Genomic DNA, 20,548 nt, shown 5'->3' on the forward strand with positions numbered 1-20,548 from the left:
ACTATTTCTCTCTCTTTTTTTTTTTTTTTGGTCTGTATTTTTACTTGTTTTTCATTGTTCCTCCCTTGTTCTCATAAGTTTAAAATTTCTGAAGCACTTGACTTTTCTTTCCTTTAATATATGACTCCTATACTATATACTTTATATAGTATATTCATCTCCCATCTTTGCATTTTCCTGCCATCCATCATGATTTGAAATTTCATTTAATGAGGGAAATCACAGAAGTAGGTAAACAATATTACATTGTATAAGCTACCCTATTTATTACTATTTCCTTCATATTGATTGCTTCCATGACACTGTCTATTCATCTTATCTTCTATTATCCTTTTTACCTTTTGCCTTCAATTTTTTTCAACAGTAGGGTGTTTTCCATCAAGTCTAGTCTTTTCATTATGTGACCTAAGTATTTGCCTGACACATAATAAATGCTTTCTGATTGATTATTGACTGATTCATAACGTAGGTAATCAAGAAAGGTCTTGTATAGGTAGTATTAGAGTTATTATATAACCAAAGTTAGAAAATTGATAAAAGAATAGAAGAAGTAGATTCCAAATATGAGAGAATATTTATACAAAAGCATTATTGCAAATGATGGAATGTTGTATAGGGAAATAGCTAGTAGAATGAAGATCAATATGAAATAAAACTGACAAGATTTTATAAATGGAGATCAAATCAGAAATTTGTTTTTTTTAATCTAGAGACAACAGAAAGATTGAAGATTGCTAAGTCATTTTATTAGATATGTGTTTTAATAATATCAATTTAGATGGGAGATGAATTGAAGAACCAAGGGCCTGGATGTAGGGAGACCAATTAATTACAGTAATCCAAGCAGGGAATGATAAAGAAATGAACTGAGAGATATTGAATAATTAGAGAAGAGGGAATATATTTATGGGATGTATTTAATATTAATTGCCTAGAAATATTATTAGCAACATTTATTAATTTCTTGCAAACTAATAAGGCACCATATAAAATATTGAAAGGGAAAGATTCAAACTCTGCCCGCAAGTAGTTGATAGTCTAATGTTTTGAAGAATATAATAAGAAAGATAGGAGAGGCAACAGACAAAGCATAGCATGTAGATTTAGGGATACTGAGTTTGAATACTGCCTAACACATCAATTAGGTATGTGACTTTAGGCAAGTCACTTAATCTTTTTCAGCCTCATTGTCCTCATCTATAAAATAAGGAAAATAATAGTGCATAGCTTCAAGGATGGTGATAAGAATAAAATAAGTTAATTTATGTAAATTGCTTCCAAAATTTAAAGTGTTATGTAAATGGGTTAATTTTATTAGTAGTACTATCCAACAGGAACAATAAAGTATTTCTTTTTCACTTCAATGAGACCATCAGCATCAGTACTTTGCACTTGGACCTGGACATTAAATTACAAAGTACATTAAACACCATATAAAATCTTCAATCAATGAACAATATTTTCATTGATGGATAAAATCCAAACTCTACTTTTCATTCAACCTCTATGAGAGGTTCAATCTCTATAAGATGGATAGGTTAGATATGGGGGAAAAGTTTATAGGAGGAGCCTGGCTTTCCAGGGTTGCCACAAATAGGTCTTAGTCATGGAATGCAGAATAGTAAAAGTTGCACTAATGGAAATGCAAATAAGAAGTTGGAAAAGATGAAATTAACTGTAATGTGAGGGAGTAGTGATTTGCAAGAATCAATTAACACTTAGATGTACTATTAAATATTCCTAAACTTCAATTTTTCTCTCACTGATAACAATATAACATTTTACTTTCTTGAGAATGGCATTACCTTTTGAACAACATCCTTAAAGGCTTGTTTTACTTGTTGGTTCCTTAGGGTATAAATGAAAGGGTTCAGCATGGGAGCAACTGAAGTATTAAGAATAGCTACTCCTTTGGTCAATGATGCTCTTTCTTTAGCCGAGGGATTCACATACATAAAAATGCAGCTGCCATAGGAGATGGAAATGACAATCATGTGAGAGGAACAAGTGGAAAAGGCTTTTTTTCTCTGGCTAGCAGAAGGGATTCTCAAAATTGTCCTAATGATATACATATAGGACAGAATCACTAATCCCAATGTAAACAGCAAAGTCACCAAAGCAAAATAAAAACCAATTATTTCTAAGAACTGTGTATCTGAACAAGACAGTTGTAAGAGGGGGAAAAAGTCACAGGAAAAATGATCAATAACATTGGACCCACAATAATCAAGCTGCAGAAGAAGCATGAGGGGTGGGAAAATAGTCAGGAATCCACCTAGCCAAGCACAGAGGACAAGAAAGATGCAGACTTTATTGCTCATAATGGTTGTATAATGCAGGGGCTTGCAAATGGCAACATAACGATCATAGGACATGGCTGTAAGTAAGTAAAATTCAGTAACCCCCATAAAAATGAAAAAGAATAGTTGAGCTGCACAGCAGTTAAAAGAAATGGTTTTGTTTCCAGTAATAATGGTGCTCAGGAATCGAGGAATGCAAACAGTAGTAAAAGAGACTTCTAGGAAGGCAAAATTCCTGAGGAAAAAATACATGGGTGTCTGAAGATGGGAATCCAGCAGGGTAAGGGTGATGATGGTGAGGTTCCCAGTAATACTTAAGATATAGGTAATAAACAGAAAAAGAAAAATCACAACCTGCAGTTTGGGGTCATCAGAAAGTCCCAGGAGGATGAACTCTGTGATCACTGTGTGGTTTCTCATTTTTGTTTCATTACCCAAATACAAGACCTGCTAGTGAAAATAAAAAAGCAGAATAAGGACAAGTGGAAGTGAAAGATTTAGTTACAACAGAACCACATATAAAATCACAGAATGAAAAAATTTCTGAACTAGAAGAGGGACCACAGCAATAATCATCAGCCAATATTTCATCAAGAATCCATTGCATAAGGCAAAGGAACTTTCTCTGTTTTGATCATTGTAGTGAATAAGAACCCACTATATAACAAATAAGTCATTTCCAATTTTAGACAGTTCTTGATTGTTATGAAATTCTTCCTGGTATGAAAAATCAGTCTTTCTGCAATTTTTATTCCTGTTCCAAGGTCACTGCCCTCTTCCCATGACACATACCAAGCAGCTTTCATGTTGGTTAGTTATGTCCAAGTCTTTGTTCCCCCATTTGGGGTTTTTTGGATAAAGATACTGAAATAGTTTGTCATTTCCTTCTCCAGCCCATTTTACAGATGAGGAAACTGAGGCAAAGAAGATTAATTGATTTTTCCAGAGTCACACAGTTAGTCTCTGAGACTGGATTCAAATGCTGGACTTCCTGTCTCCAGGTCTGGAGCTCTATTCACTGTGTCACTTGGTTGCCCACATGACATTTTTACAAATAAAAACAACTCTCCTTTCCCCACTAGGTCTGCCATTATTGAGACTAAATGTGATTATTTCCTTTGGCAATCTTCATATGACATGATCTCAAAACTTTTCATGTAACAGTCACAAGTTTATGAATCCTAAAGTGTCATGCACAGAAGTAAACACAAAGTAAATGCAAATCTGGTCTACTATCTCCTTGGTCTTAGATTTATATGCCACTCTTAATAAAGCCTAAAACCACATGAACTTTTCTTGGCTGCTATATAAGAAACTCACAAGTTGAGTTTGTCATTCTCTATCCCATGCTCACCAAAATCCACTATTTTCAGAAGCAAACAAAGCAAAAACAACAACAAAAACCTCATGTCTGGTCACACCTCTTTTTCAGATTTCTAAAGCTGATTTTTATGAAGTATTTTATGTATAGATAATTTTAAAATGTCTCTTCCCTTTCAAATATAAGATTCTAATTTAATCTCTATTAATTTTAATTTTTATAAAGAGATCTGAGAGTTACAACTTGTCAGATCTTTCTATATACTTTTTTTAATTATGTTAGCTTGAAGTTCAAATATTTTGTCCATAACAACATTTTAAGTTGGGTAGCCCAAGTCTTTCTAGCCTCATTTTACAGGTGAGAAAACTGAGGCTCACAAATATAAATAAAATACTAAGGATCACAGTACTAGTGATTACAAGAGTCTAGGACTCAAATATTAGGCCTTTCCATAAATTTATGGACAAACATATTCATTGAATATTTCATTCTCATATATCCTTACTTAATATTTTTGTGACTAAAATTGTTTCTCTGTAAAATATAAGCTATAATTCTTTATATCTATAAATAGAAAGAGCAATACTCATCTTGAAATTTAACAATGTAATTTTGCCAATGCAAACAAAAAATTATATACAAACTATAAAGTTCATAATGGTGAAATAAATAATTCTTGAAGATTCAGCAGACAATTCATTTAACATTCATAACTGCTGCATGGAAAACTATCTTCTTTCTTAAATAAACTGGAAAAATGTTACAAAACCTACAATTCAGACTTTCTTTTATAAGCACATATACTTTCTCTTCAATCTTATACCTCTCACTTAATTTGGAGCATTAACAGTATTTTATTTATTTTTCAATCTTTGAATATTCCTGAATGTATAATTAGGTAAAAAGCTAAAGTTGACTTAAATATACCCCTTGAATCAATTATGCAACTGTTGTCTGAAAAGTACTCTTCCTCTCTGTGATAGTAGTAACTGTCTAAAAGTATTGGTAATTATATTATTCATGGATATTACAAAATATAATTTGATATAACTGCAGCAATACCAATAGATTTTTTTTTTAAATTTGTAATTTCAAAACTGATAGCATTGATGTCTAAAACATAAAATTCTCATTTACAGGTGGTCAAATTTTGTCATTTTCCTGACTTTTTATTCAGCAAGGGTGCTCAAGTGTTTCTTATGTAAAGATTGTGAGGGGGGCAGTGTTACTTTCCTAGAATAGCTCAATAAATGATGACAAAAACTAAAGATGGACACATGGGCACCAGAATTATTTTCCCTACCATTTACTTCTTCTTTTTCCAAACATCATTCCACTTTTTCTTAGAATGTCACTCACAACTTCAAAACTCCTCTTATCGCTATGTTTTGTTGATGATAAATCCAAATAATACTCCTAACTAAAATTAATTTTCTGACTCTCATGACAATGAAAATCACTTCCCTAGGAGACTTATTAGCTTTTATAGGAATAATTTTAATTTAGTTGCTTTCAAATGTTTTTTTCAAAAAAAAATCTAGAAAAGTATTAAATTTGTATCTATAGAAATATAAACTTTCTCTTTCCAAGATCAGCAGTATTAATTTTCACACAGGACCTCCTTATTCTCAACCTTCATAAATATAATCACTTAAGAAAGGAGCTACAATCAAAATATTTCCTATAACCCAAATTGCTTAAAAGTCTCAGATATTGTAGGATTATATCAGTAATAACCACATATCCTCTCAAAGGGCAAAATGTAAAGCTAGAGAATCAAAGTGACAGTTCAGAGCTTAAAGTGGTTTGTCACATTTAATATGCAAGCTAGAAAAAGATTGGGTCCAGAACTCATTAATCATATATATTAAGAAATTATAGAAAAAAATTAAAAATAACTAAATAGCAAAAAAAATTAATTTGCATCTTCATTGGCAAATATTACTCACTTTTGACAGTTTTTTATGACTTCAGATGAAAGTGGAATACTGAACATTCTGAATAGTTTTCTTTCAAACTGAGATGAAATCCAGTCCTCTATAAAAGCAAACATTTCACTTTCACACAACTCACTTCTATCTCATCTTCCTTAGGGATATCAGTCATGTATGTAGATTTTTTAGAATCAAATAAAGAACTTCCCCTCATTTCCATCCCATGTCAGACAAAGACATATTTCACAGACCATTTGTTGATATCTACCCAAATGCTAATCTGGATTTCACAGCATTTTAAATTTTACTCATTGAAATTCTTAGATATCTTCTACCAAAGTCTAGATAGATTTCTTAAAGATGTCTTTAGGAAATAGAACATAAATTGCTTCCAACTTTTCTGGGCAATGAGCAATTCACATTTTTAGGTACGGGTTCATTTTAATCTACTCTATTTTCAGGAAATCTCTCAAAGTATATCACAATGAGACATATATAATATGAAAAAATCTATGATGAGGTCCTCTTAGTATTAAATTTTGATTAGAAGTGTTAGAGAATAGAAACAACTTAGAAAGATATTATAAAAGTATAAAAATATCAGTCAGAATGATTGATCAAGAAGCTGACTTTCCAATGTGAGTTATTTGCCATATTGTTCAAATAATATTTTCTTTTATCTCAAGAGAAAATATGAACTGAACTCTTTGGGGACAGGTCACATCCAATTTTACCCCATGAGGGGATACTGGAATGTCCTTTGCTTTCCAGCATCTAATCTCCTATATTCTATAGTGGATCTTTCTCATTGAATTGTGAATGAAGGGGTGCTCTCCCATAATTCCTATGTTAATATCCATTTTTCCTTCTTCATGTTTCTTACACTAGACTTGTGTATGATCATTCTCTTTTAAAATTTTAATGTATTTATTTATTTAAAACTTAAGTACAAAATAAGAAAAAAAAACAGAAAAAGAAAAAACAAAAAAAACAAAAAAAAATGTCCTGTGGCCCAGAAGAACATCAGGAAGGATTCACAGCATTAAATTTCCTTTTCAAGAAAGCATATATAATAATAGAAGACTTTGTATTCACGACTGTCCATCTTTTCTTTGCTTCCTTTTGGGTTTTATTTTGTTCTCTGCTATGTTCTTTGTATTTTATATTTTCCCCATTTAAAATAATATGTATATGCCTGATACAAAATGTAGATTTTTTGATTGAATTTTTTTAAGTTTGACTTTGACTAAGATGAATAATTGCTATGCCTATTTAAAAAAATTATAATCTTTATCATTGTTGCCATGTTTGTGTATTTGTTTTATTCTTGTTACCTCTTCTACTTTACTTCTACCTCTGAATTTGCCTATTACTTATCTTTTTTGCCCTGCCATGGATTCTTCCCTTATTTTCTCCTCCCACCCTTTCCTTTCCTCTTTATTATTTTCCCATTAATCTATAATAATATAATATATATTTATAAGAATTCAAGCCATTCTCCACTTGATAGCTGATCAGAGGATATGAACAATTTTCAGATGAAGAAATTAAAACCATTTCTTGTCATATGAAAAAATGTTTTAAATCACTATTAATCAGAGAACTGCAAATTAAAACAACTTTGAGATATCACTAGACACCTCTCAGACTGGCTAATATGACAGGAAAAGATAATGACAAATGTTGGAGAGGGAAAACTGGGACACATACATTGTTGGTGGAGTTGTGAACTGATCAAACATTCTGGTGAGCAATTTGGAATTATGCTCAAAAAGTTATCAAATCATGCATACCCTTTGATCCAGCAGTTTTACTACTAGTCTTATCTTCCGAAGATATTTTAAAGGAAGGAAAAGGACCTACATGTGCAAAAATGTTTGTGGCAGCCCTTTTCATAGTGGCAAGAAACTGGAACTGAGTAGATGCCCATCGGTTGGAGAATGGCTGAATAAATTATGGTATATGAATGTTATGGAATATTATTTCTCTACAAAAAAAATCAGGAGGATGATTTTAGAGAGGCTTGGAGAGACTTACATGAACTGATGCTAAGTGAAATGAGCAGAACCAGAAGTTCATTGTACATGGCCACAATAAGATTATAGGATGATCAATTCTGTTGAATGTGACTCTTTTCAAAGATGAGATGATTGATGCCATTTCCAATGATCTTGTGATGAAAAGAACCATCAACCCCCAGAGAGAGGACTGTGGGAAATGAATGTGGATCACAACGTAACATTCTCATTCTTTTTGTTGTTGTTTGCTTGCATTTTGCTTTCTTACTCATTTTTCTTTCCTTTTTGATCTGATTTTTCTTATGCAGCAAGAGAACTATATAAATGTTTCCACATATTGGATTTAACATATATTTTAATATGTATGATATATATTGGACTTCTTGCTGTCTAAGGGGTGGAGAGAAGGAGAAGAAAATCTGAAACACAAGGCTATGCAAAGGTCAATGTTGAAAAATTATCTGTGCTTATGATTTGAAAATAAAAGCTTTAAAAGAGTTTTTTAAAAAAGAAAATTGTCTGTTCATGTCCTTTGACCATTTATCAAGAAATACTTGATGTAAATATTATTTCCTAGTTTCATACCTCCCTTTTAATCTTGTTTGTGTTAGTTTTGTTTGTGCAGAAGCTTTTGCTCTCCAGTCCAGTAGTGTACTACTACCCCACTCCATGAATAGGGTACTGGCATACCTATTTTCATGCATTCCCCAATCATGTTATTTCTGGTAGGTATGAGGTAGTACATAAGAGATGTTTTAGCTATTCATTCTTCTAATCAATTGTGACTTTGAACATTTTTATCTGACTATAGATGGTTCTGATGTCTGCTTTTTGAAAATACCTTTTCATCACTATTTGACACAAATTTCTGGGAAAATTAGAAAACAGTATGATAGAAACTAAGCACTGGGCAACATTTCATATCCTATACCAAGGCCAAGATAGAAGAACTAGATAATAGTTGCAAAATAAATAATTTTGATTATATTAAATTTTAAAAGTTTTTTATTATAGTTTTTTATTTACAAGATATATACATAGGTAATTTTTCAGCATTGACAATTGCAAAACCTTCTGTTGCAATTTTTCCCCTCCTTCTCCCCACCCCCTTCCCCCAGATGGCAGGTTGACCAATACATGTTAAATATGTTAAAGTATAAGTTAAATACAATATATGTATTCATGTCCAAACAGTTGTTTTGCTGTACAAAAAGAATCAGACTTTGAAATAATGTACAATTAGCCTGTGAAGGAAATCCAAAATGCAGGTGGATATAAATAGAGGGATTGGGAATTCTATGTAATAGTTCATAGTCATCTCCCAGAGTTCTTTCTCTGGGTGTAGCTGGTTCAGTTCATTACTGCTCTATTGGAACTGATTTGGTTCATCTCATTGTTGAATAGGGCCAAATCCATCAGAATTGATCATCATATAGGATTGTTGTTGAAATATAAATGATCTTCTGGTCCTGCTCATTTAACTCAGCATCACTTTATGTAAGTCTCTTCAGGCCTTTCTGAAATTATCCTGCTGGTCATTTATTGCAGAACAATAATATTCCATAATATTCATATACCACAACTTATTCAGCCATTCTCCAATTGATGGGCTTCCACTCAGTTTTCAGTTTCTGGCCACTACAAAGAGGGCTGCCACAATCATTCTTGTACATACAGGTTCCTTTCCCTTCTTTAAAATCTCTTTGGGATATAAGTCCAGTAGTAACACTGCTGGATCAAAGGGGATGCACAGTTTGATAACTTTTTGAGCATAGTTCCAAATTGTTCTCCAAAATAGCTGGATGTATTTACAATTCCACCAACAATGTATCAGTGTCCCAGCTTTCCCACATCCCCTCCAACATTCCGCATTATATTTCCCTGTCATTCTAGCCAATCTGATAGGTGTGTAGTGGTGTCTCAGAGTTGTCTTTATTTGCATTTCTCTGATTAATAATGACTTGGAGCATCTTTTCATTTGGCTAGAAATAGATTCAATTTCTTCATCTGAGATTGTCTGTTCATATCCTTTGACCACTTATCAATTGGAGGATGGCTTGATTCCTTATAAATTAGAGTCAGTTCTCTATATGTTTTGGAAATGAGGCCTTTATCAGAATCTTTGACTGTAAAAATGTTTTCCCAGTTTATTGCTTCCCGTCTAATCTTGTTTGCATTAGTTTTGTTTGTACAAAATTTTCAATTTGATATAATCAAAATTTTCTATTTTGTGATCAATAATGATCTCTAGTTCTTCTTTGGTCATAAATTCCTTTCTCTTCCACAGGTCTAAGAGGTAAACTATCCTATGTTCTTCTAATTTATTTATAATCTCATTCTTTATGCCTAGGTCATGAACCCATTTTGACCTTATCTTCGTGTATGGTGTTAAGTGTGGGTCAATGCCTAGTTTCTGCCATACTAATTTCCAATCTTCCCAAACAGTGAGTTCTTATCCCAAAAGCTGGGGTCTTTGGGTTTGTCAAACACTAGATTATTAAAGTTACTGGCTGTTTTGTCCTTTGAACCTAACCTGATCAACTAGTCTATTTCTTGGCCAATACCAAATAGTTTGGTAACCGCTGCTTTATAATATAATTTTAGATCTGATACAGCTAGGCCACCTTCATTTGATTTTTTTTCATTAATTCCCTTGAAATTCTTGACTTTTTGTTTTTCTTATGAATTTTGTTATTTTTTCTAGGTCATTAAAATAGTTTTTTTGGTAGTCTGATTGGTATAGCACTAAATAAATAGATTAGTTAAAGTAGTATTGTCATCTTTATTATATTCGCTCTACCTATCCAACAGCACTTAGTATTTTTCCAGTTGGTTAGATCAGACTTAATTTGTGAGGAAAGTGTTTTGTAGTTTTGCTCATAAAGTTTCTGATTTTCCCTTGGCAGATAGATTCCTAAGTATTTTATACTATCAGTAGTTACTTTAAATGGAATTTCTCTTTGTAACTCTAACTGTTGGATTTTGTTAGTGATATATAAGAATGTTGATGACTTATGTGGGTTTATCACAAAGAGTGATAACTTGGTTTTCTCATTACCTACTTTAATTCCTTTAATTGCTTTTTCTTCTCTTATTGACAAATCTATCATTTCTGATACAATATTGAATAGTAATGGCAATAGTAATGGCAAATGGTTCCAGTTTGTCCCCATTACATGTGATGCTTATTGATGGTTTTAAATAGATGCTACTGATCATTTTGAGGAAAATCCCATTTATTCCTATATTGTCTAGTGTTTTTAATAGGAATGGATGTTTGATTTTATTAATTTTTTCTGCATCTATTGAGATAATATGTTTTTTTCTTAATTTGATTATTGATAAAGACAAGTATACCAATAGTTTTCCTAATATTGAACCAGCCCTGAATTGCTTGTATAAATTCTACTTGGTCATGGTATATTATCCTGGGGATGATTTTCTATAATCTCTTTGCTAATAATTTATTTAAGATTTTTGTATCAGTATTCATTAGGGAGATAGATTTTTGTCATACTTGGTTTAGGTATCAGTACTATATCTGTATCATAAAAGGAATTTGGTAGGAGTCCTTCATTCCTCTTTTTTCAAAGAGTTTATACAATATTGGAGTTAGTTGTTCTTTAACGGTTTGGTAGAATGTAAAGCCATCTGTTCCTGGGGATTTTTTCCTAGGTTGCTGATTAATAGCTTGTTCTATTTCTTTTTTTCTAAGTATTTAAGTATCTAACAAAATAAGTATCTAAGGACTATTTAAATAATTTATTTCCTCTTCTGTTAATGTGGGAAATCTATATTTTTGTAGGCATTCCTCCATTTCACTTAGGTTATGAAATTCATTGGCATAAAGTTGGGCTGAGTAATTGTTAATTATTGCTCAAATTTCCTCTTCATTGGTAGAAATTTCTCTCTTTTCATTTTTGAGACTAATAGTTTGATTTTTCTCATTCCTTTTTCTAATCAAATTAACTAAATGGTTTATCTTTTTTTTGTTTTTTTCATAAAGCCAACTTTTAGTTTTATTTATTTATTACTTCAATAGTTTATTATTATTTTTTTTATTTCAATAGACTTAATAAGACTATTATTAAGAATCAGTCAAACAAATTTTTTAATAGAAAAATAGAAGAAAATATGAAGTATCTCCTAGGAAAAACAACTAACCTGGAAAATATATCTAGAAGAGACAACCTAAGGATTATTGAGCTTCTTGAAAGCCATGACGAAAAAAGAACCTAGACATTATGTTACAGGAAATCATAAAAGAAAACTGCCCTGATATTTTCAAATCAGAAGGTAAAATAGGCATCAAAAGATTCCACCAATCACTTCCTGAAAGAGATCCAAAAATTAAATACCCAAAGAATATTGTGGCTAAATTTCACAATTATCGTACCAAGGAATAACTATTGCAGCCAGAGAGAAACAATTTAAATACCAAGGAACCACAATTAGGATTACTCAGGACCTATCAGCTTTCACTTCAAATATGGATTCTTTTATAAATAAAAAGTGAAAGCTTATGAGTCATGTTTGATGTCTTCATCTTATCTATGGCACCGTCACTCAAATCAACATTCTGTGTGACATAGCACACTATGTTATGTCACTTACTAGGTACCTATTTCCATTGCTATGTTCCCATGATCTGATCTAAGACTATTAGTTTCCTTGATAATAAGAAGTGCAGACTGCATTCAAATAAAAGGCCTGAGAAAACCTTCAGTCTCCCTAAAACTTCAATTAGCCACAAATATCATCCTTTAACAAACCTCATAAGAATGCATATAAAAACTGTGTAGACCATTCTTTTTTATCTATTGTTGAAGCTAGCTTAGAAGAAAATCACGGCAATTGTTATAAAATGTAGAAAATATTAGGAATAGGAGAGATTTAGTATTTCTCCTTTCAAACAGTTCAAACTCTGAACCTCAAATAACATTAATTCAGTTACTCTGTGGAATTCTAGTATTTGCAATAATAAATTGCAAAATCCATACATGAATGACTGCTGAAATCTGCAACTTTTATAGTTTCTATTTAACACATAAATATTCTTTTTTGTGTGTATGTATAATTTCCTATTTATTTAAACATCAGACTTTCACTAGAAATATGAAATGCAAGGATTTTCCCCCAAAATTATCCTTTATATTAGATATATCAATTTTGTTTTCTATTTCACTTAAAAGTCTCATGTGCTTCCATTCTCTCTGATGTTATGATTTCACTTAGGAAAACATTTGTATTATATGAATTAACCACACAATACACATTTTGAAGCTGTCTTCATTTATATTGTGATAGTCATCATGCATACTTTTAAGCCTTACTTTTTTTCTTCATAACTTCATAGGAGGTTCTGCATGTTCTCTGAGTTCTTCTATATTACATCTTTATAGCAATATCTACATATCTACATATCTCTTCATGTGAGTGTGTATACACACATATATACATACATTTAGAGGGGATGGGAGAAAGAAAGAGGGAGAAGAGAGAGACAGTGGGAAAGGGAGAGGGGGAAAGAAAAAGAGAGAGAGAGAGAGAGAGAGAGAGAGAGAGAGAGAGAGAGAGAGAAATTGGGGGAAGGGTGAGAGAGAAAGAAAGAGAGTTGGCTAGTTAGTTTTTGCTTTTGTTAAAAGACCCCCAAGTCTTGTTCTTCATTAATTTTGCTTAAGGCTGAAGGGGCCCTTCAAAAGCTATTGCCTATGTCTATAGATAGGCTTCTGCAAAGTCCTATGGAAACAATATAAGCCTAGCCCTTGGGTTTCATACAGCATAGATTTTGGAATTGGAGAAAGCTGAAAAAAAGACAACTTATGTGAGAAAGCAAGATTTTCTCTTTATATAAGGAAATGTCAGCAATCTTCCTTTGGGCTACTGCTTTATTTGAAATACACATCTCAGTAACTGATCCCAGTAATCAGTTTCTATAACTTGATATAAAATCAAGAAGTCAGTTAATAGAAGCCAAAAACTTCAGCCCAAGATATTATTGTTGGTATTCAGAAGTTATGGACAATTTTCTCATACTATTTTGTTTTTTTTATTTTTTTTTTTTTTTTTTTTTTGTTTTTTTGTAAGACTTTGTTTTAAACATAGTTTCATATTTGTCATGTTGTGCAAACAAACAAACAAAAAACAGATCAAAAAGGGGAAAAAAGCATCTCATACTATTTTGGACATTGAAATATCCAATATTTTTAATTTGTCATGTTCTTCTGTCATGATCCTTCATTTATCTTTGTTTATAGGGTTGTCAATGTCAGTTGTCTGCACTTGCAGAGAACATGTTTTTCTGAGGTTATTACCCTTTGCTTCTTTCCTATTAGTTTTTTCACTTCAATATCTTCATATTTCAATATTGTTGTATTCCTCACCCCTCATCTCTCTCAATCCCACTTATTTTGTCTCTATCTCTGTCTCTCTTTCTTCATTGTTTTAAAATCTTCCTCATGGATTCTTGATTTTTTTTTTCCTTTACTTTGCATATTGTGATCCACCACCACCAATTTGCCCTGAGAGTTCTAATTTTTCCATCTAAAGCTCTAATTTCTGACCTAAATTCATTCCTATTTTTATTTTATTTTATTGAATTTATTTCTTTAAATGATTCTGGATTTTCTTGTTATTGTTTCATCAATATTGATTTACACAGGTTCTATTAGTTCACTTTCCCTGATATTATAATGTTTATTTTAAAATAATATTGTCACAGAACCATGGAACTAAAGATAAAAAGTGTTCCTAGAAGCCATTTACTAAGCTTATTATGATTTCTAATTGTAAGTTTATTCAGATTTCCTCCCGTTTCAGGATCCTTTTTCTGGTTTACCTGCTAAGATACCAGGCTATTATTAAAATTTTTCTCTGAATGTTATTAGTGTTTCATTATTTTCCTTATGTCACATATTTTGGTTCACCTCTTCTTTCCTGGGTGTTCAGACTACAAACTAGGCTTTAAAGTTATCTCAGCCCCCTTGTTTTGATCTAGATAGGATTTACTACTCTGGGCCCTTGTCCTGAATTATCTTTTGGTGCTATAAGATTTGCTGTAGTTGATCTTCTAGTCTCCCTCCTAGTGCAGCTGCCTGAATGAATTTGTTTTCATGCTGACTCGCTCGTTTTTCTGCTCCACCCTTCCTCTTTTTTTGATGTTAAGCAGGGCAAGGAGTATATCTATTGAATTGATATTGAACTGCCTGTCTTCCCCTGTCAGAAAAAGCCTCTCTGGTTATTATCAAATATAACCAATTCTTAGACTGTCCTGTTTGTATTCAGTGATTGTGAGGATGGAACTCTTTATTAACCTCCATATCTATCCCCTAACCTCTATACATTCTTAAACAATTGATTAGAAATCTTTAGACAGGTCTGGGATTCTATCTGCCAGATGCATTCCATCTGGCTTTTCAATTTTCCTTCCAAGTTCCCATCTTTCCTTCCCTGATTTCCCAGAGAAACTCCCAAGACTTTCCCCTATAAAAAGATCTGGTTATAATGAAGATCTTTGCTAATTCTTTTTTTCAGGACTAAGCCCACTATGAAGTTACTCTTTCTCCTCCATAATGCCTTTTTTGGCATCTTTCCCCTTACTACAGTTAATTCTGGGATTAGTCTACTAAACTCCTCTATGGATCTAACTCATCAATTAATGACTTACTTCCACTTCAGGATGGGAATGTTTTCTTTCTACTGGATAATTGTGAGTTCAGGATCTCATGCTAATTCAGTTTTTCCTTGGTTACAGAATTCTGTCTTCTTATTTAATGTATTTAGATACTTAAAAACTTAAGTCACTATGGAAATGTATCTGATTTAATTCAGCAAACTAGGGAGCTAAAAATAAAAATAATCCTGCCTTGATGTAGTTTATTTTGTGCTGTGGAAATAGATGTATGCAAATAAATAAATATAAAGTGATTTCAGTATGGAGAGAATGTCCAACGCTCACCCATATTTTTAAAGAAAGAGAGAGAGAGAGAGAGAGAGAGAGAGAGAGAGAGAGAGAGAATACAAAAAAGAAAAGGAAACAAAATAAGCAAGAAAATAGAAAAGAACCTTGACCACAGAAAGCTACTATGGTGACAGGGAAGACCAAAACACTAACAAAATGTAAAATGTACACTGAGGAAATATCAAAGAATGATATGAATTTGTCTCAAGCCCAAAGAGGTTTCTTGGAAATGCTCATAGAAGACTTTAAAAGGCCAGCAAGAGAGGTAGAAGAAAAAATGAGAAAAGAAATGAGAGGTATGCAAGAGAGAGTCGACAGCTTGGAAAAGGAAGACAAATCCTTTAAAAATATAGTTGACCAAATATGAAAAAAAAAATTTTACAGAAGAAAAAAAACCTTCAAAAGTAGAATTAACTAAATGGAAAAAGAAATACAAACCCTAACTGAAGGAAATCACCCATTAAAAACTTTAGAATGGAGCAAATGGAAGCTGACTCTATTATACATCAAGAATTAGTTAAACAAACTAAATAACCTGCTTCCAGAAGGGTTCTGATCCTGTATAGGAGTGCCTTGCACAATCATGTTCTGTTGATAAGTCATGTGGCTTCTAGAAAGCTATTTGATTTTCTTCAGAGGCATTCAAAAAAAGATATAAATTTAAAATCTCCAGTCCAATTCTCTTTCTGATTCATTCACTCTCAAAAGGTTTAGAGATAATCCTACCTTGAGGAAAAAGGCCTTGAGTCTTAGTGCCATCTAGCCCTAGGAATATAATCGCAAGTATTTGTCTCCCTCAGCATTTGTTTTCTTTGAAATGAAAGGATAGCAATATCCTGAAGTCCTATCAACTCAATATCCAAATTGTAAACCAGCAATTCAACTTCAATGCTCTGAGAAGCAAGGAACAACCTTTAGAACCCAGCAAGCATTAGCTGAGATGAAAATTTATCAACTGCTCATGCCTAATCTGGAAGTGAATTTGATATGATCGTTGCTATTTTGAAACTGTGCTAAAAGTATACCCTGAGAGATGTGTGTGCAAGTTGGAGGGGAGGGGTGTTTATACTTTTGTACTTGTTTTAATCATAGCTGAAAACTGGAATGCTAAATTGATAACTACAGTTGGGAGAATATAAAAAGCTGGAGCTTCATCCAAGGGCAGGCTAAAAAAGATAATTATAATCCATCAGAGTAGAAAAGGCCAGTAAAATAACGAGCCAAAGGATGTTAACTAAATGTACAAAAGATTTTATTTTTCCACTGACTACTGGCACCCTCCATTTCTAACTACTTTAAATTTAATCACCTTACATATATTTTGTGTTTATTTGATATTACTTATATATGTATGCACTCTGTCTCCCAGTAGAACAGAAAAATAGGGTTTGCTGCATTTTTTTGTCTTTGAATCCTGATTCAGAATATATCATATGTGTGTGTGTATATAATCAGAAAAAGACATGATTAAAATAAATGCTTTTTGATTAATTGATTTTTTAACTGAAGTCATCAAGAAAAGTCTTGCATAGACAGTATCTGAATCATGCTTTGAAAGAAGCTAGAAATTTTATGAGTTAAAAGTACAGATAAAGTATATTACAGATATAAAACATTAATACAAAAACATTGAGACAAGAAGAAAGTCAAGGCAACAGGGAAAAGGAACAAATATTTATTATGCACTTACTGTGTGACATGAATTGATAGAAGTGTGAAAAAAGATGAAAAAATCAACTTTTATGGAAAGAAATAGTGAATTGCAAGAAATATAACACACCTGGATAAAATATGATGAGTACCAGAACTCCATGGCAATGAAGTCATGACTTACTGATGTCAATATAACATTTTACCTTCTTGAGAAAAGCACTACCCTTTGAAAAACATCTTTGAAGGCTTGTTTTACTTGTTGGTTCCTTAGGGTGTAAATGAAAGGGTTCAGCATGGGAGCAACTGAAGTATTGAGAATAGCTACTCCTTTGGTTAATGATGCTCTTTCTTTTGCTGAGGGATTCACATACATAAAGATGCAGCTGCCATAAGAGATAGAAATGACAATCATGTGAGAGGAACAAGTGGAAAAAGCTTTTTTTCTTTGACTAGCAGAAGGGATCCTCAAAATTGTCCTAATGATATACATATAGGACAGAATTACTAATGCTAAAGTAAATAACAGAGTCACCAAAGCACAGTAAAAACCAATCACTTCTAAGATGTGTGTGTCTGAGCAAGAAAGCTGTAAAAGGGGAAAATAGTCACAGGCAAAGTGATCGATGACATTGGACCCACAATAATCAAGCTGTACAATAAGCATAAGTGGTGGAAAAATGATAAGGAATCCTCCTAGCCAAGCACAGAAGACAAGCCAGGTGCAGACTTTGTTGTTCATGATGGTTGTATAATGCAGGGGCTTGCAGATAGCAACATAACGATCATAAGACATAGCTGTAAGTAGGTAAAATTCAGTTACCCCCATAAAAATGAAAAAGAATAATTGAGCTGCACAACAGTTAAAAGAAATGGTTTTGTTTCCAGTAATAATGGTGCTCAGGAATCGAGGAATGCAAACAGTTGTGAAAGAAACTTCCAGGAAGGCAAAATTCCTGAGGAAAAAATACATGGGTGTCTGAAGGTGGGAATCCAGCAGGGTAAGGGTGATGATGGTGAGGTTCCCAGTAATACTTAAAATATAGGTGATAAGCAGAAAAAGAAAAATCACAACTTTCAGTTTGGGGTCATCAGAAAGTCCCAGGAGGATGAACTCTTTGATCACTGTGTGGTTTCTCATTTTTGTTTAATTCCCCAAATACAAGACCTGCTAGTGAAAATTAGAAAGCAGAATGAGGACAAGTATAGGCAAAAGATTTATCTACTACAAAACCAACTATTAAAATAAAAAAAAAATAGAACCTCCTATTATAGAATTTAAAACTCTCTGGGTTAGAAGAAGGACCACAACAGTCACCAAATCCAACCCATATCTGGGCAAGAATACATTCTACAGGCTAACAAATGTGGACATTTAACCTCAATAAGTCTAGCAAATAACCCACTACAAACCAGGTGAGTCATTTAAATTTTGGATGATTCTTAATTATCAGGAATTTTTTCCTTGTATAAAAACATCTGAAATTTCCATCTTTGTTCCCAAGTGGCCTCCTTAATTTCTGGACTTCTGCAAAGTAAAAAAAATGTGACAATTTCTCTTCCACAGAAAAATTATTCAAATACTTGTAGATGATTATCATGTGCCTGTTTACTTCAACCAACAGCCATATGCCATGACTTAAAACCCTTCATCATCCTGGTCATACTCCTCTAGTTATGTGACTTGGTCACCAACATGTAAATAATAAAGTTGTACAACTCAAATTCTTTAGCACTGAATTAAAAACAGCAATACAAGGTATCCTAAACAGTACAGAGTTCAGTAAGTTTACCATCTCCCTGGTTCTGGACCATATGATACTTTTAATAAAGTCTAAGGTCACATTAAGTTTTTTGTTTTTTTTTTTTTTAGCTATGTCACAATTCTATCACAAGTTGTGCTTATAATTCACTATCCCCTTTCTACTTCCTCATTTTGAGATAAACTGCTCCTTATTCAATTTATATTTCGTTAAAAACTAGACCCTATATTCAAACTTGTTACATCTTTCTGGATCTTAATTTTTGTATCACATTAGCAATAGAAACTATTTCTATTTTAATATTCAAGCATTTTCTGCATAATAGATCTCTGAATTAGGTGGTAAAAGGTTAACCTTATTTTAAAGATGAGTGATTAACAGAATCTAGCACTAATAGCTTGGTCTTTTTCACTAGTTTATAAAAAGATTAAGCAAAACAAGTTATTCTTATGGCATAACTGAATTTCCTACAATTGAGTTCAATAAGAAGCTATTCTTTATATATGAAAATATATGAAGAACTATTATTATATTAAAAGCTAATACTTTCCTTTTCTCATGTCATAGTACAAATCATATTCAAGTTCCAAGGATCATGATTATGAAATGAGAAACAATTATTAATTGGACTCAATAGTGGAACAAACTCCAGTCCTGGTTCAGAAGGCAAATTTTGGGAAATCAGGTTGTTTCCTGGAAAGAGCAGGCAAAGTATCCCCTGCAAACACAAGGGACCCCTGTGTTTAAAGCCAAGGTTCAGAGCTGCTCAGAAAACTTGAGACAGTGCCCCCTTTATCCTAAGAGCAGAGTTCTACTATAAAAATAAGAGAGAGAGAGAGAGAGAGAGAGAGAGAGAGAGAGAGAGAGAGAGAGAGAATACAAAAATAAAAGGAAACAAAATGAGCAAGAAACAGAAAAGAATCTTGACTATAGAAAGTTTTTTAAAGTCTTTTATAAGCATTTTTAAGAAGCCTTTTAGGGCTTAAGATCAATTCATATCACTCTTTGAGATTTCCTCTTTTAGATATTTTCTCCTTTTCTGAGTTGGTCTTTAAAAAGCCAATAAGAGAGGTAGAAGAAAAAAAAAAGAGAGAGAGGTAAGCACTCACTCTCTCAGACTTTTGCATCTAGTTGCTCCCAATATGGGAAAAACAACATAATTTTTCATAATGATCTGATTGCTTGTAAATCCTCTCAGATAATGCAAGACTAGATCATATATAAATCATCAACTTATAAAAAATCGTATTAAAAAACACATATCTTCTCAAAGGATAAAATGTGATTCTAAAAAATCAAAATGATGACAGAGTTGTTTTTCACATTGAATTGATTTCTATGTACTTTAATACTTAAGTTTTGAAAGTCTTAGTCTAAAACCCAAGGATCATTCCTGCTAAGAATGAAGAAAATGAAATAACAATTCTCATTGACAAATACTACTCACTTTTGTAAAGTTTTTGATGAGTTCAGTCAAAAGTCGAGTCCTGGATTTTCTGTATGACTTACTTAAAAACCTAAATGTGGTACAATATTACTCTGAAAACAGGCATTGTTTTTAAACTTTCACATAGCTCATTCCTACCTTATCTTTTATATATG

The 20,548-nt window shown here is 32.4% G+C and overlaps 2 protein-coding genes across 2 annotated transcripts; both read right to left on the reverse strand.

Moving 5' to 3' along the window:
* Positions 1 to 1,781: 1,781 nt before the first annotated feature.
* LOC127538390 (olfactory receptor 6C3) lies at positions 1,782 to 2,720 on the reverse strand. Its single transcript, XM_051962128.1, has one exon. It carries the CDS (start codon positions 2,718 to 2,720, stop codon positions 1,782 to 1,784), a length of 939 nt encoding a protein of 312 aa, XP_051818088.1.
* A 14,665-nt stretch (positions 2,721 to 17,385) lies between these two features.
* LOC127538385 (olfactory receptor 6C3-like) lies at positions 17,386 to 18,324 on the reverse strand. Its single transcript, XM_051962124.1, has one exon. The coding sequence runs from the start codon at positions 18,322 to 18,324 to the stop codon at positions 17,386 to 17,388; it is 939 nt and encodes a 312-aa protein (XP_051818084.1).
* Positions 18,325 to 20,548: the final 2,224 nt, after the last annotated feature.

This window comes from Antechinus flavipes, chromosome 5 (assembly GCF_016432865.1).
Source record: "Antechinus flavipes isolate AdamAnt ecotype Samford, QLD, Australia chromosome 5, AdamAnt_v2, whole genome shotgun sequence".
Taxonomy (NCBI): Eukaryota; Metazoa; Chordata; class Mammalia; order Dasyuromorphia; family Dasyuridae; genus Antechinus; species Antechinus flavipes.